The sequence below is a fragment of the Heteronotia binoei genome, chromosome 21, assembly GCF_032191835.1.
Source record: "Heteronotia binoei isolate CCM8104 ecotype False Entrance Well chromosome 21, APGP_CSIRO_Hbin_v1, whole genome shotgun sequence".
In the NCBI taxonomy this organism is placed as follows: Eukaryota; Metazoa; Chordata; class Lepidosauria; order Squamata; family Gekkonidae; genus Heteronotia; species Heteronotia binoei.
This window is the reverse complement of record NC_083243.1, coordinates 89,002,268-89,029,150: the sequence shown is the minus strand read 5'-3', so window position 1 is coordinate 89,029,150 and position 26,883 is coordinate 89,002,268. Positions and strand designations below refer to the sequence as shown.

The window sequence follows — 26,883 nt, the reverse complement described above, 5'->3', positions numbered from 1 at the left end:
GTCTGAATTATGCCTAGCATTCCTCTTTCTAAAGCGGAAGTGAGCCTTTCATTCTTTTTAATAATTATTTGTTCCAGTAGTAACTTGAAATCCATTGTGTCCCCAACACCACCCAGTAATACAGAAGATGTTGCAGACTGGAGATTTGTACAACTACAGACTTGGGGAGGGGGACTTCTCCATTGTGCCATGAAAAAGCTTTTTCTCCCCCCTTAGCTTTTGTTTATACTAAAATCCAGTTTGCTGAAGAGTTCTGGAAAGCTACATTTTAGGTGGTCCTATAAAAGGTAGAACTCAAAAAAAAAATGGTAGTGTAATAATGGTCCAAGATAGTGTAAAGAAGATTGCAGATAACAGCTAAGATTTTTAGCATAAGGGTCAGCTAAGGCAAGTAATGACTTTCTGCTGCATTAAGGATGATGCAGTATTTTCAGATGTTTAGAGTTTTTATGGGAGTGAGCCCGAATATTCGGCAGCTGTGCTGATCATGATCACAGTCAGAGACTGGAGACCCAGCTACAGACATTTCATCTTACTTCAGTTTTGTACTCTTCTGATAGACATTTCATACCAGGATACAATATTGGATGCCTGTCACGTTGTTCACATGTTTGACAATATATGATGTTCTCTGTTATGAGTTCTGTTGTGCAGTGGTTTTATAAGAGATGTCTATGCATCACATTTGCAATATGTGTACATTCTGATGTTTAAATATATATCACTCATATTTTCCAAATTCTATCTGACATAAATGTAGTGCTTTATAATAATGTATACAGTGTGGTGCTCATTAGCATTTGGATTTTTGTGATTACAGACCATGTCCCATTAATTGTGTCCATATCTGAGTATTTTTCCAATCTACATGTCTAGTGATAGTCATTGCTGCCCCCCACTGCCCACACAAAGTAATTTTTCAGTATTAGTCTGCAGCCACCATTCTACAGAGGAGGAAAGGTTAGGAATTCTTTTTTCAAAAGGAACTACAAAGTTAAAACAAGCCATCAAGAGTGTTTGCAGAAGTTATTAGAAAGCACTCTTGTTAGCTTTATTGCCCTTTCTCATTTCCTGTGGGATAATCATTAGGGTCTGGAACTAGGATCTGGGAGACTTGGGTTCAAATCTATATTCTGCCTTGGATGTTACCTGAGTGATCTCGAGCCATCACTCCGTCTCAGCCTAGCCTCACAAGGTTGTTGTGAGGATAAAATAGGGTTGCCAAGTCCAATTCAAGAAATATCTGGGAACTTCAGGGGTGTAGCCAGGAGATTTTGAGGGTGAAGCCAGGAGACATTGGGGTGGAGGCAGGAGCAACGCTGAGACGAGCATAACTGAACTCCAAAGGGAGTTCTGGCCATCACATTTAAAGGGACCACATACCTTTTAAATGCCTTCCTCCATTGGAAATAATGAAGGATAGGCACATCTTCTTTGGGGGCTCATAGAATTGAACCCTCTAGTCCAATCTTTTTGAAACTTAGACGGTGTTTTGAGGAGAGGCACCAGATGCTATGCTGAAAATTTGGTGTCTCTACTTCAAAAAACAGCCCTGCCAGAGCCCCAAAAACTCACCGATCAATTCTCCATTATACCCTATGGGAATCGATCTCCACAGGGTATAATGGAGTGCCCAGCGGACATTTCCCTTCCCTCTCCCCAACTTTCTGATGACCCTGAAGTGGGAGGAGGGCCTCCAAACCAGGGGATCTCCAGCCCCCACCTGGGGATTAGCAACCCTAGGATAAAACCATGTAAGCCCAACCCTGAGTTCCTTGGATGAAGGGCAGAATAAACGTTACGTTTGGGACTTTTTTTTACACATGAGCCATACATGCACTGTTTATCCACAGCTGCCTTTGTAACAAGTAGTTTATAATTCTGAAGCATATGCATGATTAGGGAGAAGATGCCTGTCAAACTGCCAACAGGACCTCTGCCAACAGGAAACTTGAGAGTCTGAATCACTTACCTTTTGTTACTTTGATCTTTCATAGAACTGTGCTGAAGCCATTCAAAACCTGGGTGGGCACTTAACTGGTCTTTTCTACCAGCACATATCCACATGTAGCACTCTCACTCTGTCCATATGGGTATTTTGCCATCCCTTTCCTAGAAAGAGTGAGTTCTGCTGTTGCCCAGAGCCAGGCTTTTTCAGTTGCTACCCTTCTATTATGAAATAACCTCACAGAGGAAACAAGCCAGATAGTGGCTAGTGAAAGCTGTACATACACACATGCATTCCTATTCATGTCAGTTACATGAGACCTTACACCATACAGAACTTTTGGGAAGTCAATTGGAAGAGAAAGAAGTCGATTCTTAGTGGATGCGGAAGAGGGTTCCTGTGTCAAGTTTGGGCTTTGGCCACTGCTATTTCTAGGGTACCTGCACTGACAGGGAGGAGCCATATCATCTTTCCTTGGACTCTCTCAGCATGCAGAACTCATCTGAGGGAAAGTTGGAATTTTTTTCAGGGAGTGTTACCAATGAGCAGCCCCATTATTGCTACATTCCTGAAGCTCTCCTATACAAGCCTAATGTCAACATAGGAGACGGAGTGGTGATGTAATGTCTGAGGACATGCTACAGAGTCAAGATAATTTTTGTTTTATTCCCAGAGCAAATTTTAACTCTTGCCTGAAAGAGGAAACAGCCAGCAGCTTTTGTTACCAAAGATCTACACAAAAATATATATCTTCAGCAAAATAAAAACTAGCTAGGAAGCTGGCAGGATAGGCACAAAATCAAAAAAACATTTCCCCAACTCTAATCCCTTAACAGTAGTAAAGAACATCATGTTTGGGCAGTGTCTCCTCCAGTTACCTTTCCAGCAGCTGAAATAACCAAATATTATTGATCACAGTTACAGAAGAGTCAAATATCCCTAAACTAGTTAAATAACATGGTTCATGCTTAATCAACCTTCCACAGGTTTTTAAGAGTTTTGCCTCTCTCTATTATCTATTAGAACTTCTCCTTCTTCTTTGTGCAACCTTGCTAAGATGTGCAGGTTTCCAACAGCCGCTTCCATTTGCAGGCTCTCTCACTCACTTATTCCTCTCTCATGCTGTATCTATCTACTCTGTGGCCTTTTCTTCGCAGACTGCTTCTTCAGACATTTTGCCACATACCTCAGATTGGGTCACAACACATTCTGGGGTCACTGTCTACTAGCAAACAACTAATATCTTAAACAATGCAAAGAGATGCATCTGCAAGACCAGAGTGCCCCACTGCAACAGCTGCATTCATCTATACAAAACTTGTTTAATTTTCTCCTATCGTTCCCTCCCCATTGAATGGCCCATCTGATGAAGTCAAGAAGGTCCCCCTGCTTCTACTATTTCAGGGAATGGGTACAAAACAATTGTTCAAGAGGGCATTTTTATAAAGCAACTACGAACAGGATAAAACAGAATTGTGCACAACATTTTTTTTAACATTGAGAATAAGGTCATGGTCCCCCCCCAAAACTATATTTACTGGACATATTATCCTTTTTTATTTATTTTATTCTTCTCTAATGGTATTATTGCACTGTTTATAGCATGCATTACTCTGATCTTAATTACATTTTTTATAATTCATTTTGAGTCTCAATGAGAAAGGTGGACAAATGTATTTATTTATTTATTTAAAAATATGCTGCCTTTCCATCTAGATAGGAGGAGGCAAACAACTAAAAAAACATTTTTGAAATAACTGATTTGCAAATATTGTAGTAGACAAGCAGACACAGGGTTTGCTATGCAGCTTGGCCAGTTCTTAGCATATCACAGCAAGAAAATTAAATATAGGAACATTCATGTGCTAAAGTCCCCTTTCCTTGGGGACTTTACCGGAGGGCTTGAAGGAGGCAGTAATTTGTCTTCTTCTGGAAATACCAGCACTGGACCCTACATGGTCCTTGCCAACTACTGCCCAGTGTCTAATCTTCTGTTCCTGGGCAAGGTAGTTGAGAAGGTGGTGGCTGAATAGGTTTTCCTGGAGGACACATCTATCCTTGATCCATTCCATTCCAGCTTCCTCCCAGGCCACGTGTTATTTATGATCTGAGGCCTAGTGTGTCCTAGAGGGCAGCGAGAAGCCTGCCTAAAAGTAGATACAGGGGCCTACATCTTCCAGGATCCCTTCTGCTCCTCTGGTTAAGAGATTTTGGAGGGAAAACTTGCCCAGAGGGGGTGGGACCTGGGAGGAAAGAATAAAAGGCCCAACTACAGAGGAAGGTTTGTTCTCTTTGGAAGGGCTGCAGTCTGGAGAGAAGGCTGTAGCTGGAGGAAGAGATCCCTCACTCAAAAGGGGCGGTGAGTTTTTTATATTACGAGCAGGGAACATCTAGTTAGACGTGCCAGGGCTGTTATACCGTTTATATAGTCACTGTGCACTAAGATGTTTTGCAACCCACTTATTGTTTGAGCAACATAAATAAACTGCTGTTGTTGTTAGACTGTCTGGGTCCTCACGTCTCCTTGGTCACAGTTAAAAGGTACTTGCTAATATGGAAGATACAGGGGTTGGGTGGTGCTCTCAGTCCCCCACACAGACCCTTACCAGAGTGGTGGCAGCCAGTGGAAGGCCCTTCCTGATCCCCTGCTATGTGACACCATGGCATGGAGACTGCATTACTCCCCCTCACAGATGACCTCCAGAGTCACCTGGATCGAGGCGGATCAGCGTTGATGTTGCTTTTGGATCTGACAGCAGAATTTGACATGGTCAACTATGATCTTATGGCCCACCGCCTCATTGGTATAGGGGTCCAGGGGGTTGCCTTACAGAGGTTTTCCTCCTTTCTCCATGCTCGGGGACAGAGGGTGGCACTTGGCGAGCAGGTCTCCTCATGACATCCATTTGAATGTGGTGTACCGCAGGTGGCAATTCTCTCACCAATGATGTTTAACATCTATATATGCCCCCTTGCAAAGTTAGCCTGGGGACTTGGGCTGGGTTGTCACCAGTATGCAGATGACACCCAACTCTATCTGCTGATGGACAGCTGTCCAGACTCCACCTGGATCACCTGGCTGAGGCATTGCAGACCATGGCTGGATGGTTACAGCAGAGTTGACTGAAGCTTAATTCAATGAAGACAGAGGTGCTGTACCTGAGTAGCATGGGGTGTCAGGCTACTAGCTTTGGATGGCACATCTCTTGTGCCAGCCCAAAAGGTCGAAGAGCCGGGGAGTGATCCTGGATTCCTTTCTTTCTATGGAGGCCCAGTCACCATAGTTGCCAAGTCAGCCTTTTATCACCTTCAGTAGATTAGGCAGCTGGCACCCTACCTCTCCCCTCAAGCTACAGTGAACCATGCAATGGTCACTTCCAGACTGGACTACTGTAATTCGCTCTACGCAGGCTTGCCCTTGGGGCTAATCCAGAACAGCTGGTGCAAAATGCAGCAGCATGCATGCTAATGGCATTCTCTGTACAGGCATGTATTCAGCCAGAGCTTCACCATTTACCCCGGCTACCTATTGAGTACCGAATTCATTTCAAGGTTTTGGTACTGTCCTTTAAAGTCCTGTGCAGCCTGGGACCGACATATCTGAGGGACTATCTCTTCCCATTTGTGCCCTGAAAGGCTCTAAGCTTAGGAAACCAACATCTGCTGGTTGTCCTCGGCCCTAAGAATGTCTGTCTAGTTTTGACTAGGGCCAGGGCTTTCTCTGCCCTGGCTCGTCTGGTGAAACATGTTCCTGCTGGAGGTTAGAGCCCTGCCAGATTTATTAGCGTTTCAAAGGGCTTGTAAAATGGAGCTGTTCCACCAGGCCTTCAGTTGAAGCAGCAGGCATTCAAATTACACCAAATTGGCCTCCCTCACTTTAGTGCGCTGATATGTGCAATGGGGTTGAAATATGCTGAAGTGTTCCATCTGACGGCCCAGTCATTTTATGATAACAGTTGCCATATTAATCTGCTGGAAACTGTTGTGAACAATTTGTCTCCTGCTCTGTGAATAAGAGGTTAACTGTTTTAATGAATTGTTTTATTGGTTTTAATGTTTTTGTTTTAACTGTTTAATTATGTTGTAACCCACCCTGAGCCCATTGCGTGGTAGGGCAGAATATAAATTTACTAAATACATAAGCATACACAGTTTGCCATGTGCAATGTTTCCAGAGGACTGTTTTCAAAGCCATCTTTGTACATTGGCTTGAGTGTGTGAAAATGTAGTGTTCAGATGTGGGCAACTGCCATCAACAGGTGCCGGGGGGCAACCACACCTGACAAGAGTCGTTATCAGTGGCAGGACAGAGGGCATTTCCTCCCTGACAAGGATGTCTGGAGTTATCCCTCTTGACCTTTACAAGGACAGTGAAAGCCTCTTATGGCAAGCTTTTGGTTTAACTAACTGCGCTCAGGTGGCTATGGATAGTCTGGAACAGTATTGCTATTTGTTGGCTCCTGCTGGATACCCTCCAAATTATTTAAGATGCACTGTTGACTGCTGAGGTGTCACAGTTTTCACACTGAGTGTTCTCAATTATATTTTAACTGCAGAAGCAGTTGTAATCTTACTATGTGATTCTACTATGCAAATCAATTTGTGGACATTTCTATTATGCAAATCAATTTTGGGATATTTTATACCAGAAGGTAGGATCTAAATATTTTTGGTCAGGCACTGGCTTAATTCCCTTTCATTTGTATAGTGATAATAACATGTTGTCCTTTAATTGGCATAGATGTATAGGTCAATTCAGTGTGGCATACTAGGAAGACCCTTCGGCCAGGGATATTTGGGTTTGGGCCAATCACCATGTCTCAGCTTAACTGACCTGAAGGGGTTTGTGATGTGAGGGAGTCTGCAAATTCTTTTTACTTCTTTTCCTATTGTTAGAAAATATCTGCTTTTTTAAAAAGCATAGTGAAAAACTCAAATAGTTGCACCAGTCACATATTCCAGGCCTTAAACACCCATTTATAAAGAACAAGGCAATCTGGCAACTGATGAAGTTTACCTGATCACGATCCCCTGCAAAACAGCAGCTTTTCATAGTGCATGAATTAAAGTAACCCTGGTTGTCAAACTGGAAGACTGGCAGACGGGAGTGGATATCATACAAGACTGGAGGCAACCGACGTCTGAGGGCAAGTAGCTGTGTTCCATTGCTGTTGAACCGCACACTCATGGCACTCTGAAGTGACAGATTCCCACCATACCGAAGCAGGGAACTAGGAAATAGGAAACCAAGAAATCAGAATTCATTAACACAGCAGGACAGTAAGCAAGTTCAGAGAAGATTTACAGTTATTCAGGATCCAAAATTCTCAGTTGATTTTAATCAGACCATCTATTTCTGGGGTGGAGGGTGGGGTGGGGGGATGAATTTGTTTCTAATACTGAGAAGCAAAAACAAAACAGACATCTGTACTTTCATACTAGTTTATACCAGATACAGCAAATTCTAAACAAGTTAGCTGCATTTACTAAAAAGACTGAATAACTGAAATAGCCTGCGTAACTAATTAGATTGCATAACTGAAATCACACCTAGCCTGTTCTTGTGATTTCAACAAGATTCCATCCTGTGCACACGTAATGGGAAAAGAGCCCTCACTGAAATTAGTCAGAGTTGTTCTCAGGTAAATGTCAACAGGATTAGACCGTCATAGCCTGTAGCACAACCTGCAGTTGATTTTTATAGTTGTTGTACACTGCTCTGAGCCCAGTGAGCAAGGACAGCAGGTTACAAACTGAATAAATAAATAAAACACCACCACATTTAGCATGACAAAAGTTTTTAATTACAAATGAAGTATGCTGTTGTTAGTACTTTAAAAAAAATCTTTTAAAATACCCCAGGCACTATTTGCAATAAGCACGTAGAACTTCCAGCTGCTTTATGGACCGATCTTGTTTCTCTGTGACAATGCACTGCTCTGTTATGAAGTCAGAAGATTTTCATCAAACATACTGAATTACATGAAAATCCCACAGAAAGGATGTTTCGTACCGCAAGATTTGAACTGTAATGTAGTGAAACCAAATACTGAAATTGTACCTTTTCCAGCCACCAAGAACAACCCAAACACAAAAACAGTTTCAGTTCTTTTAAAGGATGAAACTGTCCAGTTATAATCTGGACAACCTGTTTCTTTATGACTCCCCCCCCCCATAACACTCTCCTCAATTATTCACTAAAAAGCTCCCCCAACTGTCCTATAGTGTTTTCTATCCATTCGTCCTACTCCATCAACAACAGTTAGATTTGACATAGGGAAAGGAAAGGTCCCCTGTGCAAGCACCAGCCGTTTCTGACTCTGGGGTGACGCTGCTTTCACAACGTTTTCACGGAAGACTTTTTATGGGGTGGTTTGCCATTGCCTTCCCCAGTCTTTTACACTTTCCCCCTAGCAAGCTGGGTACTCATTTTACCAACCTCGGAAGGATGGAAGGCTGAGTCAACCTTGAGCCGGCTACCTGAATCCAGCTTCTGCTGGAATTGAACTCAGGTCATGAGCAGAGAGTTCAGACCACAGTACTGCAGTGCTGCTGCTTTACCACTCTGTGCCATAAAAACTTCAGATCAAATTGTTAGAAGCAGTAGAACAGCTAAGCCAGTTCTTCTCTGTTCAGCTGGCAACCCCACTGTGAAGCTCTTCTCCTTTTCTCCCATTGCAATACCAATAGCATTTGCGTGGAAATCCAAGTAATATCCAACAGAACCTACATTAGTGTTTTACAGACTGCATTAATAGGTAAGCCCTCTGTACTTTCACAGAATGTCATTTCCACAGTATATGATAAAACATTAACAGCAACAAAGGAGGTTTTAATACCCGCCTATGGTTCATGTCACATACATTAAGAGGGGAACATATTAAATTCATAAACAGATTACTATGCAGCTACCTAGTACACATCTCAAGGACAACAATAAATTTGTATATGATTGTTACTTAAGACAGCCTGCATGTCTATTTATTTAGAAAATGTCTATGTTAGGATTTTAGAGAGATGCTCAGGGCAGCTTACAACTAACACAGCAAAGCAAGTCATTAAAAACCCCAAAAGCCAGTGCAATTAAGACATGCCACTAAAAACAAGCCAATGTCATTAAAATCTTAAAATGATGTAAACCTAAGCTTAAAATTATGTATATAAAATGATAATCAGGTCAGAAAAGATCATAAACCACTTAAGAGTTAAAAGCCTGGGCAAAAAAGAATGGAAAGCAAGACAGGTGCCTGGCAAAACTCACAGGAAGAGGACATTCCAAAGGAGAGGCACCTGCCATTAAAAAAGCCCTGTCTTTGAAGAAAGGGGCACAAAGAGGGATTCAGGCAGGCTGGACAATACAAGGTGGAAGCAAAAGTGCTGATGCTTTTTTAAACTCCAAAATATTTTATTCTAGCACAAACTATGCGAAGTGGCCCTTAAGAGGTAATCAGCCAGGCAGACAACAGACAAATGGCAACCAACCCAAGGGTTTGCTGAACAGTGAACCTTCCATACGAGTAAAGCTTAGTCAGCTGTAAGCTAACTTTCAGTCAAAACAAAAACTGTCCAAAACATATAGTAATATATTCATCTGATACCAAGCCAGATTTTAAGTCAGATCTGTGATTTCTAATTGCTTAATAAGGATGTATGGGGAGATATTGCTAGATTGCAAGAATAGCATTCCTGGAGAACAGCAAGGAGCTTTCCATGCTTCTTGTCTTTTCCATGTACACTATACGATATAGATGGCTGCACGAGACTGGAAGAACTGGTACAAAATCTGCCATGTGCCTCTGAACTGAAGGAAAGGAGGAGACACAATGTAACCCCCCCCCCCCCAACAGTCCTTTGGGTCAGAATTCATGTTTTTGAGCCACCTTCGTAATTTATCAGGTATGACAAAGCCTGATGCAGGAGTAAATCCTGTTTGATATTCAAGACAATCAAGATACTTTGATTGCTGGGGGCAGGGGTTTGGGTTATCAGCAGGCCTCATTTTGGGCAGGAGCTCACAGGACCAGAGCTCCGGAACCTCTATATTTCATTCTTAGCCCACCACCCCCAATAATTCTTCTGGGCTCCATTGTTCAAACCCCTGTGAGAATTTTGCTAAACTCTTGTTTGACAAACTTTCCAATATTTCCCCCCACAAACTTTCTAATATTTCCCCCCGCCTGCGGGATAGGGCAGGGTATAAATAAAAACATTAAAATTTAAAAATGGGAAAATAACCAAAACATATAAAGCAGACAGACTGAAATCTTCATCATGCCACTGTGGCCACATAGGAGAAAGTAACTGAAAATGTATGATGGGAGTAAGATTTTATTATGGCAATTATAATTCAAGAAGCATTTTAAGGTAGATGCTGAGCTGATATAATTTAGTATACCTTCTGGTGATGTCAGGAGTGTGTGGCATATGCAAATGAGTTATGCAAATAAGTTGTGCTAATGAGCGCCAGCGCCTCTTTTTCTCTGAAATGACCCCTAGTTATCAGAAAGAAAATGGGGAGAAAATGTCTGCTGAGCACTCTATTATACTCTATGGTGACTGGTCCCCCATAGCATATAACAGAGAAACAATCTGTGGGTATATGAGGCTCGGGGGGGGCATTTTTTTGAGGTAGAGGCACCAAATTTTCAGCATAGCATATAGTGCCTCTCCTCAGACCCCCCACCCAAGTTTCAAAAAGATTAGACCAGAGGGGTCAATTCTATGTGCCCCAAAAGAAAGTGCCCCTATCCTCCATCATTTCCAGTGGAGGGAAGGCATTTAAAAGAAGCATGGTCCCTTTGAATGTGATGGCCAGAACTCCCTTTGGAGTTCAATTGTGTTTGTCACAACCTTGCTCTTGGCTGTGCCCCAAAGTCTCCTCGCTCCACCCACAAAGTCCCCAGATATTTCCTGAGTTGGACCTGGCAACTCTACAAGATACTGACTCAGAAGGAAGTAACCATATTCCCTTGGAGGCCCCATACACTCCCTTGACAATGTCTCTATTGTTTGACTTCCTGAGGGCTCATCCAAGTTCAGGCCATGACTAATGATCAAGGTTTGCAAGATCATAGTTTTCCTTCTAGGACCATGCAGCAAGCTGCCTTATAGTATGTAGACCTCTCTGGAAAACATGATAAGTGAAGTCCAGAGCAGCAGCCATCTCCAGACCTTTGTTAATAGCCACTAAGCAGGCCTTCCCCTCAGGTAATTCCATTACACGAACTATATAATTCTGCTGAATTCTGATAATTTTGCTGTCACTAGATATCCCAGACCTCCACCATCATAGGACAGAACTCTATAAATGTCAGTAATACTAAATGTCAAAGGAAAAACATGATAATATTATCTCAGCAAGGGGAAAAATGGGATGCAATTTCAACCTCAAGGATTGATCCTCTGCTGCTGAAATCACTGGGCAGAGACCCCTTCCTTCTACCTGGCCACCTTTCCCTTGCTACAGCTTCAAGAATTCTGGACCAGGCAATATATTAAACTCTTTGCTCTGCTTCTTTAAACCTCTTCCTTCTTCCAACTAGTCCTGTCCCTTTGCTCGAAATACTGTTCACTGAGAACCCACAAGCTTCATCTTCCTAACACCCCCACCCCCATTCCCTCTTCCTCCTTGGGGATACTGTACATTCACAGCTCCAGCAGAGGTGGGTTCTGACTTTGGACAAGGCTGAAATAAGAACACTTACTACTACAGCTTCCACTAGGAAGCTTCTGATTTGCTTGTTACTTATTTCTCAAATGCTTGTGTGATTTTTTTTAGACACCTGGTTATCTGCAGTTCAGCAATTCCTGACATGTAGCAGTACTTTATATTGCTTTTTAAAACTTACTTGCATTTTTAAAGCTTTTCTTTCTGTTAATTTGTCAACAAAGATTAAGACTGAATTCAGATGGCCAATTTGAGCCAACACAGGGATGGCCCCCAGGCAGATTAAAAAAGCAAGTCAGATAGGCACAGCTGCTGCCCGTTCCACTCCACACTCACCCCAGCCTCTGATGTCTCTGTGACGGATCAAATAGCTACCTCTTGGGAATTCTACTGCCACACTCCATCCGTCTTTCTGCGAGAGTGCACAAGTGAGGTGGATTGGTAGTGTGAACCCACCAATCCACTCTAAGTGCTCACCAGTATTCTTTTTTCCAAAAAACTGCCCCGAACACATGTGTGCATGAGTGCATGGCCACTAAAAATGTAAGGGGAAAAAAGAAACCCGAACTGCACTAAGTGGGTGGTGTGCAACAACCATGCAAATGTGCCAAAAGTGCCCCCCTGTGCAATATATGGGCGCACTGCACGGGAGCGTCAGATCGGTATTTGACCACTTCAGTTTGAGGCAGCACAGTTTGGTGTTTTAAACAATTTTATTAATTAGCAATATATTGTTATAGAAATCTATAAGAATTTTTAAACTACAAAATAACAATACATCGCTTTTCCCCCCTTCTCCTCCCTCCCTTTTTCTTGACCCCCGCTGGTGTTTTAAAATTAAAGAAAAAAAGAAACAAGGTAACTTAACAAATCAAGAATCCCCATTTTAGAACCTTATATCAATTCGGAAGAAATAAAAACATAAAATAAGAAAAGTTAACTCTATAAATTCATCATTTTTCAACAAGAAAATTTTCCCTTTATAAATTCCAGTCCATTATTCCACCTCCTTCAGCTTTTATCAAAAATCACTAAGTGTCCCCTTACTTTCCATTGTTTTTCAACATAGTTTTGAAATTTCTCCCATTCCTTCCTAAACTTCTCCAAATCATAGCCTTTTAAGATTCTTGTAAGTTTATCCATTTCACTCCATGACAAAACTTTTAAAATCCAGTCCCATTTTTCTGGTATTTTGTCTTGCTTCCATAGCTGCGCATACAGTGTCCTTGCAGCTGAAAGCAGATACCACACCATTGTTCTATCTTGTTTTGGAAAACTTTCCATTTGTAATCCCAACAAAAAAGAGTCTGGAGGCCTCTTAATGTCATAACCTAAAATTTTTGACATTTCTTTCTGAATCATTTGCCAAAATTGTTTTGCTTTTTCACAAATCCACCACATATGGTAGAAAGATCCTTCATGTTTTTTACATTTCCAACATCTGTCTGACACCTCATTATTCATTTTTGCCAGTTTCTTGGGTGTCATGTACCATCTATACAGCATTTTATAACAGTTTTCTTTAATGTTATAACATGTCGAAATCTTCATGGAGTTCTTCCATAAATACTCCCAAGATTCTATTTGAATTTCTTTATTAAAATTAATTGCCCATTTTATCATTTGAGATTTAACTACTTCCTCTTCTGTTGGCCACTTCAATAGTAATTTATAAATCCTTGAAATCAACTTTTCGTTATCACCCAACAGCATTTTTTCCAATTCCGTTTGCTCCTGTCTTATACCTTCATTTTTAATGTCCTGTTCCACCAAGCTCTTAATTTGTTGCAGTTGAAACCAATTATATTTATATTGTAATTCTTCAGCTGATTTTAGTTTCACTTTTCCTCCATGTATTTTTAATAGTTGATTGTACATTAAACACATCCCTGCATCAGTTTTTGAAGATAATTTTAATACTTCCGTTGGCACAATCCATAGCGGTTTTCTTTCATCATATTTTTTATATTTTACCCAAGTACTTAGCAAGTTTTTCTTATATAATGATGCGAGAAAAAGCAGTCCATCTTATTTTTCCCATAAAACATATATGCATGCCAACCAAAAATATTTCCATGACCTTCTAATGCCAGCAGCTTCTTGTTTAATAACGTCATCCAATCTTTAATCCATACCAAACATGCTGCATCATGATACAATTTTAAATCCAGCAGTTGGAAACCTCCTCTTTCTTTTGCATCAGTTAAAATTTTCATTTTAATTCTTGGTTTCTTGCCTACCCATACAAATTCTGAGACTTTTCGTTGCCATTTACTGAATTGTTTATTGTCCTTCACAATTGGAATTGTTTGAAATAAAAACATAATTCTTGGTAGAACATTCATTTTAATTGCAGCAATTCTGCCCAGCATAGACAAGTTCAATTTATTCCATTTTATCAAATCTTCCGCCAAAGCTTTTCATAATTATTTTTATACAAATCAATATTTTTCATAGTAATTTCCACACCTAAATATCTTACTTTTGAGGCAACTTCACACTCTGTTACTCTTTGCAGTTCTTCCTGTTGACTCTTTGTCATATTTTTACACAAAATTTTTGATTTTTCTTTATTTATATAGAAGCCTGCCAATTCTCCATAGTCTTGAATTTTATGAAGCAGCAATGGTGTCAGATAGAGGATTTTCATTAATAAACATTACATCATCAGCAAACACTCTGTATTTATAAGAAAAACCCTTCAGTCTCAGCCCCTCTATTCCTTTATCTTCTTGTATTTGCATAAGCAATATCTCTAACGTCATTATGAATATCAATGGAGATAGAGGGCAACCTTGCCTTGTACCTTTGCTAATTATCATTTTCTCAGTCAAATCTGCATTTATACAGAGTCTTGCTTGTTGCTCAGTATATATCGCCTTAACCATTCTTATAAAAGCTTCTCCAAGTCCTAATTTCTCCATCACTGTAAACATAAAGTTCCAATTAACATTGTCAAAGGCCTTCTCTGCATCTGCAAAGAATAATGCCACTTTTTCAGGATGCTTCTCATAATATTCAACAATGTCTATGACAGTTCTAATATTATCTCTAATTTGTCTTCTGGGAAGAAATTCTGCTTGTTCCTCTAACAAAATTGTTCAATTCTGTTTGAGTCGTTCTGCTAGTATCCTAGCATATATTTTTAATCGTTGTTAAGTAATGAAATTGGTCTACAGTTTTTTACATTTGTGGTGTCTCCATCTTCTTTTGGTATCAACGAAATTATTGCTTCCCATGTATTTGGTATTTTCCCATCAATCCTTATAATATTCATCAATTTTTGAAGTTTTGGTACTAACACTTCTGCGAGGACTTTATAAAATTTTGCTGTGAAACCATCTGGACCTGGTGCCTTTTCCAATTTCATTGAATTATATTGCTGCTTCAACTTCAGTTTTTTCAATTGGTTCATTTAAGACCTTTTCCATATTTTCTGTTAAGGGGCTTACCTGAATTTTCTGTAAATATGCATCTATTTTATTTTTATCCACCTTTTGACCTTGAAATAGCTTAGCATAGTATTTTAAAAATTCCCTTTTAATTCATGCTTGGTCAAATATTTCTTTACCTTCCGATACAATTTTAGTGACAAATTTACTTTCTTTCTTTCTTTTTTTTTCATTTTCCAAGCCAGGTATTTTCCACGTTTATTTGCTCCTTCAAAGGATCTCTGTTGTAATCTCTTAAGGTTCCATTCTATCTCTTTATTTAACAAGTGTCTCAATTGATTCTGCAGTATTGTAATTTCCCTTATTATTTTCTTCCCCCCCGGTCTTTTTTTAAGTTCCTTTTCTTTTTTTCCAATTTCTTTTTGAATATCCAACAATTGTTTCTCTTTATCTCTTTTGTCTTTATTATTCATTGTGATTAAAAGACCTTTAATTACAGCTTTGTACGCATCCCACACAGTTTGTAAATGAATGTCCTAATTTTCATTGATTTGAAAGAAAGCTTTAGTTTCTTTTTCTAGAGACACTACTATCTCTGTTTTCTGTAGCAAATCTTCATTTATTCTCCATCTTCTAGTCTTTTTTACACTTTTTGCCGACCACATCAGTGGATTGTGATCAGCCCCAACTTTAGGAAGAATCTCTATTTTTTTCATCATAAGTCCAAGATCTTTTGTAGTCCATAACATGTCAATTCTTAAGAGTTATGCCTTGCTGAAAAAAAAAAGTAGTCACGCACCTTGGGATTATAAATAAATTTATAATTGTTCCATTGAAGTCTCCCATTATCATTATTTGATCATAGGTCACTTGGTCTAATTTTTGCATGATATCCTAATGTGATATCTTTAAAAAAAAAGTGTCTTTTGCCCCATTTGGGGCATATAATCCCAACAACAACGTCTTTTTATCATTCATCATCACTTCCACAGCTAGATATCTGCCTTCACTGTCCTTAAAAATCAATTTTGGATCAAATTCTTGTTTAATATAAAAAATCACAGAGCCAGTTTGGTGTAGTGGTTAAGTGTGCGGACTCTTATCTGGGAGAACAGGGTTTGATTCCCCACTCCTCCACTTGCACCTGCTAGCATGGCCTTGGGTCAGCCATAGCTCTGGCAGAGGTTGTCCTTGAAAGGGCAGCTGCTGTGAGAGCCCTCTCCAGCCCCACCCACCTCACAGGGTGTCTGTTGTGGGGGAGGAAGGTAAAGGAGATTGTGAGCCGCTCTGAGACTCTTCGGAGTGGAGGGCGGGATATAAATCCAATATCATCATCTTCTTCTTCTTCTTCTTCTTCTCCTCCTCCTCCTCCTCCTCCTTAGCCAAGGAAAAAAATTCTTTTCCCAATTGTTTATTCCATAAAAATTTGTAATCCAATTGTTTAATATGTACTTCTTGTAGCCAAATTATATTACATTTTTGTTTTTTAATCCATTGAGATGTATTTTTTGTGGTGAATTAAGTCCATTTACATTCCAATATATTAATTTGTAATCCATAATGGTTCTTCTTTTTATTCTGTATCCCCAAATCCCCTATTTTCTTCAAAAAACTTCCGCAGTTCCAATACATTCGTAATTGTAACCCTTCTTCCTCCATGTTCAAAACTTAGACCTTCTGGCAGTATCCATCTGTATCTCACATCCATATCCCGCAACTTATCTGTTAGCATTTTATATAGTCTTCTGTCATTTATAACATTTCTTGGCAACTCTTTCATGATTCTTACTCTGCTTCCCTCGATTTCCAGTGTTTTTCAAATTGCTTTTTAAAGATCTTTCCCACCATATCTCTTGTAATAAATTTGACTACCACATCTCTTGGTAATTTATTTGCATACTGGGAATTAACCCTATATATATAGTCATACAAATAACTGGATTCATCAGAGTCTATTTCTTAGAACTCAGCAATGATTCTTATTATATATATCCTTAAATCAGAACCTTCCTCTTCAGGTACTCCTCTCAAACGAGTCTGGTTTTCCATTAACTTGCAATCTTGCAGTTCTGCTTTCTCCTGCAATTTATTAATCATGGAATCTTGATCTTTCACCTCATTTTCAACCACATGTACTTTGTTTAATGTTGTTTGTCAGTCCTTTCTTAGATCTCCAATCTCTTTCTTTATTTCTGACTTTACCACCTTTAGTTCTTTAACTACTTGCTTTTTATTTTCTGTTATTAGGTCCTTCATCACTTTGATCAGTCTTGCCTCCATGGCATCTAGTTGTTCTTGTATCTTTGGAATCTTTCCTTCCTCAAGTGAAGCAGTCCTTGCGCGTGTCGGTTTTGGCAGTTTCTGCTCTGACATTCCACTCCCCTCACTGCCAAAATAAAATTTCGAGTTGATCTCTCCAAATTAAAATAAACCACTGGATCTTAAAGATTAGGAGATGCCCTTTTCAATGCACCCAAAATCGCCGTCCTCAGGGCTTCCTAGCCCAAGATATTAATTTTTAAAGTTTTTAAAATAAACAAAATGACGGCCGCAATTTTTCTAGCCCTTTTAAAATTTTCTTTTTCTCCAAAAGGCCACCAAAATTGATACCTCTCATATATTCCAATATGTTTCACTCTGTAGTATTGAAATCTGGTCCGTATTGAAATCAGGTCCGTTTCCCTGAGGAAAGTAGTCTTCAAGAACACGGTGCTGGCTATACCCTCTACTGGTCAGGTAAGTCAAAGGCTGAGAGCCGCCTTTCTGGCGTTGGCTTCATGGTCAGGAACTCCATTGCCTCCAAACTCGAAAACCTGCCAACAGGTCACTCAGATCGCATCATGTCCATGCGCCTCCCACTTCAAAACAAGCAGCATGCAACACTCTTCAGTGTGTATGCCCCAACCCTTCAAGCAGATCCTGCAGAAAAGAACAAGTTCTATGCTGATCTACACAACCTCATACGGAAGACCCCTACAGAGGACAAAGTGATCATCCTTGGCGACTTCAATGCCAGAGTAGGTAAAGACTCGGAAGCCTGGAAAGGAGTACTTGGCAAACACGGCATTGGCAACTGCAATGAAAACGGGCGCCTCCTGCTAGAATTCTGCATGGAGCACCAGCTCACCATCACCAACACTATCTTCCAGCAGAAGAACAGTCTGAAGACAACCTGGATGCACCCACGGTCCAAGCACTGGCACCTTATCGACTACATTCTGGTGCGCCAGAGAGACCTTCGAGATGTCTTACACACCCGAGTAATGCCCAGTGCAGAATGTCATACGGATCATCGTCTTGTACGCTGCAATCTCCGTCTTCACTTTAAACCCACACCCAGGAGAGGAGGTATCCCTCGGAGGAAGTTTCAGGTTGGCAGTCTCCAGTCAGCCGAAGTTAAAGCTGCCTTCCAGGCAAAACTCCAGTCAAGAATTGAGGACCCCAGTTGCCCCACAGACCCTTCTCCAGAAGCACTCTGGGAACACCTAAAAACTACCGTCCTGCAGATCTCTGAAGAAGCCCTCGGGTTCTCCACAAGGAAGAACAAGGACTGGTTTGATGAGAACAATCAAGAGATCCAAGATTTACTGGTGAAAAAGAGATCTGCCTATCAAGCACATCTTGCTCAGCCCTCCTGTCCTGGGAAAAAAGCAACCTTTTGCGCTGTATGTAGCAACCTCCAGTGTAAGCTTCGAGAGATTCAGAACGAGTGGTGGACCAAGCTTGCTGAGAGAACCCAGCTGTGTGCAGACACTGGTGATTTAAGAGGGTTCTACGAAGCCCTGAAGGCAGTATATGGTCCATCATATCAGACTCAGAGTCCCTTGCGTAGTGCAGACGGCCAAGTGCTCCTCACAGACAAGGCATCCATATTGAACCGGTGGTCGGAGTATTTTCAGGTTCTCTTCAGTGCCAACCGCGTAGTTCAAGATTCAGCAATTCACCTCACCCCACTTCAACCAGTGAAAACAGAGTTGGATGAGATCCCCACTCTAGAAGAGACTGTTAAAGCCATCAAGCAACTGAAAAGTGGCAAGGCAGCAGGAGTTGATGGAATTCCACCAGAGATCTGGAAGCATGGGGGCACAGTACTACATAGCTCACTTCACAAAGTACTTGTCACCTGCTGGGAACAAGGCAAATTACCACAGGACTTTCGCGATGCAATCATCATCACCCTATACAAGAACAAAGGGGAAAAATCAGACTGCTCCAACTACCAGGGGATAACCCTGCTCTCCATCGCAGGCAAAATCCTTGCCAGAATACTCCTGAACAGACTGGTGCCCGCCATTGCAGAAGAACTCCTCCCAGAGAGCCAGTGCAGCTTCAGAGCTAACAGGAGCACCACCGACATGGTATTTGTTCTCAGGCAGCTCCAAGAGAAATGCAGGGAACAAAACAAGGCTCTGTATGTGACTTTTGTTGACCTTACCAAAGCTTTCGATACCGTTAGCAGGAAAGGCCTGTGGCAAATCTTGGAACGTTTAGGATGTCCCCCAAGGTTCCTCAGCATGATCATCCAGCTACACGAAGACCAGCGAGGCCAAGTCAGACACTGCAACGGCCTCTCGGAGACCTTCCCAATAGGCACAGGTGTAAAGCAAGGCTGCGTTCTCGCGCCAACTCTCTTTACGATCTCCTTTAGCATGATGCTTCAAAGAGCCGCAGTAGATCTAGATGATGACGATGGTGTCTACATCCGCTATCGCACCGATGGCAGCCTGTTCAACCTGAGGCGACTAAAGGCCCACTCCAAGACAATGGAAAAACTCATCCGAGAGCTACTGTTTGCTGATGATGCTGCACTCATCTCCCACTCGGTATCAGCTCTGCAGCATATGACGTCCTGCTTTGCAGAGGCTACCAAGCTATTCGGCCTAAAAGTTAGTCTGAAGAAGACAGAAGTTCTCCACCAGCCTGCACCCCAGGAAGATTATCACCCTCCCTGCATCACTGTGGGTGAATCAGTTCTGAAGACAGTCCAGCAGTTCAGCTACCTGGGGTGCATTATCTCCTCAGATGCTAAGATCGACAAGGAGATTGACAACAGGCTGGCAAAGGCAAACCGTGCCTTTGGCCGACTGCACAAAAGAGTCTGGAGCAACAAGCATCTGAAAAAAGGCACAAAGATCAATGTTTACAAAGCGGTTGTGATGACAACCCTCATCTACGGCTCTGAATCGTGGGTTTTATACCGTCATCACCTGCAACTCCTCAAGCGCTTTCATCAGCGCTGCCTTCGCACCATCCTCAACATCCACTGGAGTGACTTTGTGACCAACACTGAAGTTCTCAAGCGGGCGGAGGTTACCAGCATCGAGGCACTGCTGTTGAAGACGCAGCTGCGCTGGGCAGGGCATATTTCTAGGATGGAAAACCACCGCCTTCCCAAGATTGCCCTGTATGGCGAACTCTCCACCGGCCATCGAAATAGAGGGGCACCAAAGAAGAGGTACAAGGACTCCTTGAAGAAATCCCTCGGTACCTGTCGCATCAACCATCACCAGTGGTCTGACCTAGCCTCAGATCGCAAAGCATGGAGGGCACACCATCCTCCAGGCTGTTTCTTCTTTTGAGAACGCATGCACAGCTGGTCTTGAGGACAAAAGGAGATTGAGGAAGAATCGCACTGCTACAGCACCAACCCTAAATCAGACTTTTCCCTGCAGCCACTGTGGCCGGACCTGCCTGTCCCGCATTGGTCTTGTCAGCCACCAGCGAGCCTGCAGCAGACATGGACTATTGCACCCTTCTTAAATCTTCATTCGCGAAGCCAAGCCGAGATTGAAATCTGCCGGCTCCAGTAGTTTTTAAAGTCCTGTTTTTTTTTCTTTAGAGTTTTAAATTATTTTGATTTTCTTTTAATGGCCGCCACAATTTTCTATGATTATCAAGTCCTAGAGAAGGCCAGGAGTTCCCTTCTTTCAATGGCCTCATCCTGCTTTCCTTGCGAAGTCCCGTTCTCAATGATTGAAAGATCTCGCGATACAATCTATACTTCACTTCCTGTGCAGTCTTCCAGCTCAGCAACTCAGTGACAATGGGGTTTTTTTTTACAGAAATCGCAAGTATTCCAAACATAAGTTATTTTTTGCTTTTAACTTTGCTTCTAAGTCTCCCAAGAGTCTCAAAATTGCCCCCTTCTCTTGTTTATAACTTTAGAATATTGTAGCTAAATACAAATTTCAATCTTTATCTCTAATAAAGTTGGTTTTAGTCCCAGAATGAAAGATAAAGATCTTCTTACCTTGCAGCCAAATTTAACCTTTTTAGCACCGTCCTCTTCAAGGATTGATATTTAGAAATTTAGATAGTCCAAAGAAAGCTTGAATCTTGATGAATTTAAGTCAATTTAATGACCATGGAGACCCTCTGTAGACGCTGGAATGCAATTCCTCGATGGGGACTCTTCAAAGCCTCAAAGGTACCCCGCGGGGACTCATCTTCAGCCAAAGTAAATCCCCTCAGAATATTCCATGCATGTCTTGGCCTTTTCCCTCTTTGAGAAAAGTGGGCAGCAGGCATTGGATTCGCCTTCTCTACCCAGAACAAAGGCTCCGGTCCGCTCCCCTTTTGAGAAACGGCTCAATTCTCCATGAGACAGCACAGTTTGGGATGGCTCCGGTGTGTCCATAGCTGCCCAAATGTTCTAGAAGTTCCACAACAGTGCCTATATCAGTCTCTTATACCAAACTAAATAGTCCAGTGGCACCTTCAAGAATTGAAGCATAAACTTCCATAAGTAAATCTAGAAAGGCTATACCTATAAAATGACCTTGTAAAAAGGGTTTGAGGCCCCTGAAATATAAAGCTGCCTTAAATACTCAGACCACTGATCCATCCAGCTCAATATGGCCAACTCTGACTGGCAGTGGCTAACTCGGGTCTTTGGCAGAAACCTCCCAGTCATATAACCTGAGATACTATTTAAAATGCCCATGGGAGTAGATGGTTAAATTTATAAATAAAATCCTAGCATTTATTAGTATGTAAATTGGCAAAGAATACTTCCGTACACTTGATTAAATACCGTGTTTCCCTGAAAATAAGACACTGTCTTATATTTGTTTTTTCTCAAGAAGACACACTAGGGCTTATTTTCAGGGGATGTCTTATTTTTTATTAAGTATGATACAACAATCTACATTTATTCAAATACAGTTAAGTCATCTTCTGGAACATCGTCATAACTCTCCAGGTATTTCAGTCTTTCTTACCACTCCGCGCCGAAATGCATGGCGCGGCTATGCAGATATGCTGCATAGCCATGCCCATCACTAGGTCTTATTATCCAGGTAGGGCTTATATTTAACAAATGCATAGAAATCCTGCTAGGGCTTATTTTTTGGGTAGGTCTTATTTTCAGGGAAACGGGGGTATCACTGACAGAGATAAAAAGATAAGTTTGTATACCATGTGGTTTTTCACACCATCTAGTGGCATAGGAGTCTCATAACAGCTCTGTTTAAGTCATTCACATTGCATGGCATGAGGAGGGGGAAAGGAAGCACAGCCCTACAAAAGTACTTTGGAAAATAAATAGCAGGGAAGCATGAGAACATACAGTTAAGGAGAAAGCACCCGGATTTTCTTCAAAATATCTAATAGCTCACTCAATTTCAATTTTAGAGAAACCAGCTAGCATGGAAGTACACAGAATTATACCTTAAGGCTGGGACAATTCCAATCTTTAAAAAAAATACTCAAAGACTACCTCAGAGAAGGGTAAACAGATCTACTTTCTTTTATGCTTATAGACTAGAGGTATTCAGTAGTTAATCATAAAAAGATAAAGGTAGTCCCCTGTGCAAGCACCAGTCGTTTCCAACTCTGGGATGACGTCGCATCACAATGTTTTCACAGCAGACTTTTTACAGGGTGGCTTGCCAGTACCTTCCCCAGTCATCTACACTTTACCCCCAGCAAGCTGGGTACTCATTTTACCGACCTCGGAAGGCTGAGTCAACCTTAATCTGGCTACCTGAACTCAGCTTCCGCTGGGATTGAACTCAGGTCATGAACAGAGAGTTTGGAATGCAGTACTGAAATTTACCACTCTGTGGCACAGGGTTCACCATAGACTAGTCAAATATACAACAAGATACAGGTAAAATAAAATTTGGCTAAAACTATGTTTCACTTACTATCAAGAGAAGGCTCACAATCAAAAGAAGCTGGGAAGCTGTCTGAAGCCCTCTTCATCTGAAATTTCCATAGCAAAAGGATGGATATTTGTCCAGCTTTCTAGGTAAGTTTATAAAGAATCCAAAATATCTTCCTCTTTTAAAAAACAAAAACCAACAACCTTTTCCTAAACTTTTGGTATCAGCCAGATTAGCAGCATCCCATTGGAATTCTAAAAACTCTCAAAATTTTAATCTATTTGTCATGTTAGACCTGGGACCATATTCTTAGGGACAAAAGCCACACATTGGCTGTGTCAGACAGAATGGCAACCAAAGGCCATTTGATATTTGGTATCCATTCCTGGGTTTTATGGATGTCACTGTCCAAACCACACTTATACTTACTCATTATAGGAATATGCTTCAATTATCACTGGTCTTCTTCATCGCTGTCTTGTTTCTTCTTATGAGTTAACCTTATATAGTCTTATATCTGCACAGCAATCTTCATCCTCCATTCCCCTATATTTTTTCCATCTGTGGTCCTCCCTCTCTCCTTTTTATTGCATTCTTTGTGAAATATAGAGTTGACACATGAAACTGCTACTAGTGACAGCAATGACAACTGTAGTTCATCACAAGAACAGAACACAGAAAAGGGTTCCATGGTGAATAAAAACATGGATGGCTCAGGAAGCACCAAATCTGAAGAAGCAGAAGTGGGCTGCAAGAAAACAAGAACTCAAGCTACACCACTGCACTTAGCCTTGGAAATAAGCTAAAAGCTTCTTTCTGAATCTGGTATTTGGCCATGCCACATTGCTCCTGAGACAGCAAACCTTGTGAAATTGCAGGCATTACTGAAATTCATTTTTCTGGAAATGTTCTAACAGGGCTTACTATTTAATTTTACATGATGTACGAATCTCACACTCTAGAAAGCAGAATTATTGCAGGACATTAAATATTAAATAGTACTGTAAGCACCAATTAGTCTTTTATCTCCCTGGCTTCATAAATATAACACATATATAGACAAAACTATGATCCCTACCTTTGAGGTTTACGAATATCCCAGAGTCCTACACCCTCTTTAGAGTTGGCAGTGGCTAGTAATCTTGGCTCTACTGGATTGAACATCACACTATGAAAGGCTGATGGATAATTTGCCAAGCAGAAGGGATCTGTTGAAAAATGGAGAGGAGATTAAAACAAATACGGTACTTGGATATCTGACTTCACTTTTCTTTGAAGAGATCTGAGAATATGTTTGCTAACATGGTCTGTAGCAAATAGGATTGGCATCTACTGGGGCTGGTTCCACTCAGGATCAGGAAAAGTCTCTCTCATTGTGAAAGTAGCAAGTGAGAAAGCAGATAGCACGAGTAACAACCACACACCACTTGCTGGTGGTGGCCCATCCCCACTCCCTTCCTATGTTCGTGCAAGGCTGCCTGATGATGGTTTTGCTCACCCCCCTAGAGCTCACAGTTGAGTCATTTTTTAAAAAGCCCTGTTAGAGGTCTCAAAAGGTAGTGGTGGGAAAATGCTGTCACTGAGGTTGGCCTTTTGAAGAGGACACAAAGCTCTGCCCCCTTCTAACTTTCACATAGAAGCTTTGCCTGCAGCCAGTGAGCAATTAGCCCTTTAAGGTTTTTCTACACACATTATTTGCCCCAGGTTCAATGCTGCTGTGAAACTGATTTTTTTTTCTCAGCTTCCCCACAGCATCATGGTGCAATTGTGTCTGTGTGGGGCTTTTCTGGCTTTTCTCCAACTTTTCTCAAGCTTGATGTCCTCCAGAGTTTTAAGAAAGATTACAACAAAGCCTAAATGGCTGCTGTGTGGGTGGGAAAGCTCAGGTTTTCCTTGTCCTGCCTACATGGCAGACATTTTCCCTGTGCTTGTTCCCGCAGCAGCCATTTCTCCCCCCCATACAACACTTAGGATTTAAAAAAAAAAAATTATAATAATACTGGCACTGTGTATCAAGTTCTAGCTTTTCCTAGCTTTCATTTTAAAAAATTAAGTCTCCAGCCCCTTTCATCATGGCTATATAAGGGGAAAGGCATATCTCTGTAATGAAAGGGTCTAGAAACCTTCTGTTTTAAAAGAAAGCTGAGAACTCAGAGAGCCTGATACACAGATCATCATACCATTATAGTGATATCAATATCCCACTGCTGACTTTTTAAAAAACTGGGGCCCCTTGGAATGGCCATTGCTGGAGGACTTGGGGTGAAAAGTTCCATCACATCATAGTTGACATGGCAACTCCATGGGGTTTTCAAGGCAAGAGACAATCAGAGGCAGTTTGCCATTGCCTGCCTCCATGTCATAACCCCAGTAAGTTCTTGGAGGTCTTCATTCCAAATACTAGCCAGGGCCAACCCTGCATAGCTCTGAGTTCTGATGAGACTGGGCTAGTCTGGGTTATCCAGGTTAGGCCACTGGAGGAGCAGGACAGGGAAATTATGAGGAAATGTGATACATGGAAGCCTTGTTGATGCTGTACTGAACTGGCAGCCATGACAGGGGAATTACAGAAGCCTATCCTAGGGATGCCAGGCTCCAAGTGGAACCTGGAGATCCCCCGGAACTACAGTTCATATCCAGACTACAGAAATCAGTTCTCCTGGAGAAAATGAAGGCTTTGAGGGTAGACCCTAAAGCACTGTACTGCACTGAGGTCTCTGATCTCTCCAGGCTCATCCCTAGATCTCCAGGAGTTTCCAAACCAGCATCTGGAAACTTTACCCCCCATCCCCCACCAGTGGCCATGGGGAACTTGGCAACTCTATCCTATTCCTGTGTGGAAAACACTTAAATTGGAATAAAGGAGGGTTTTCTCTGCTCCAAGTCAAAAGGGAAAGCCTCAAGATCCTCATCAGTCATCTTCAGAAAGAGCATGGTGTCATGCAGAAGTTCCCCCCCAAAAGGGGTGGGGGGCTTGCCATTTTCTATCCAGAGAAAAATCCCTGTGTGGAAGAAGTCCAGGCTTTATGCCAAGATTCCACACACTAAATTTAAAAGTATCTGTTTACCTCATTTATACCTTGTCTTTCTTCCCAATGGAAACTTAAAATAGCTTACGCTATTCTTGGTTCCCCCATTTTATCCCCACAACAACCCTGTGGTGGTTAGGCTTATTGTGTATTATTGGTCCAATGTCACACAGCAAGCTTCTTATGACAGTGTGGGGATTTGAACCTCAGTCTCCCAGGTCATAGTGTGACACTCTAACCACTACAGCACACTGGCACACTTCTATGTGCAGAAGTGTAATACCTCTTCACGAGAAGAGGTTCTCTAACACCAATAAAGCCTCTTTTAAGATTTTTGACTGAAACTGTAACAAAGAGCAGCAATTTCCTGCTGCAGTTTTGTATCTTTACATAAAAGTTTGACAAGCCATTTTATATAAAAACCTTAAAGTTGTGCTCTCTTGCATGCTGTAAGTTTACAAAGCAATTTCTCCAAAAAGTTATAAGTGCTTGACAGCTCATGTAATTTGAACTAGACTAGCATTGTGGCACAGAGTGGTAAACTGCAGTACTGCAGTCCAAGCTCTGCTCATGACCTGAGTATGATCCTTCAAGGTTGACTAAGCCTTCCATTCTTCCAAAGTTGGTAAAATGAGTACCTGACTGGGGAAGGCAATGGCAAACCATCCCATAAAAAGTCTGCCAAGAAAACGCTATGATATGACATCACCCCATGGGTTGGTATTGACTCAGTGCTTGTACA

General features: G+C 41.4%; 1 protein-coding gene across 1 annotated transcript in view; it reads right to left on the bottom strand.

Annotated features, from left to right (window-relative positions):
- DCAF5 (DDB1 and CUL4 associated factor 5) overlaps window positions 1-26,883 on the bottom strand; it is an 86,135-nt gene that overhangs the window by 41,546 nt on the left and 17,706 nt on the right. The window contains exons 5-6 of the mRNA XM_060261142.1: window positions 24,191-24,320; window positions 6,966-7,179 (exon numbers count right to left, since the gene is read on the bottom strand). Of these exons, the coding sequence (XP_060117125.1) occupies window positions 6,966-7,179; window positions 24,191-24,320 (344 nt within the window). The remainder of the gene's footprint in view (window positions 1-6,965; window positions 7,180-24,190; window positions 24,321-26,883) is intronic.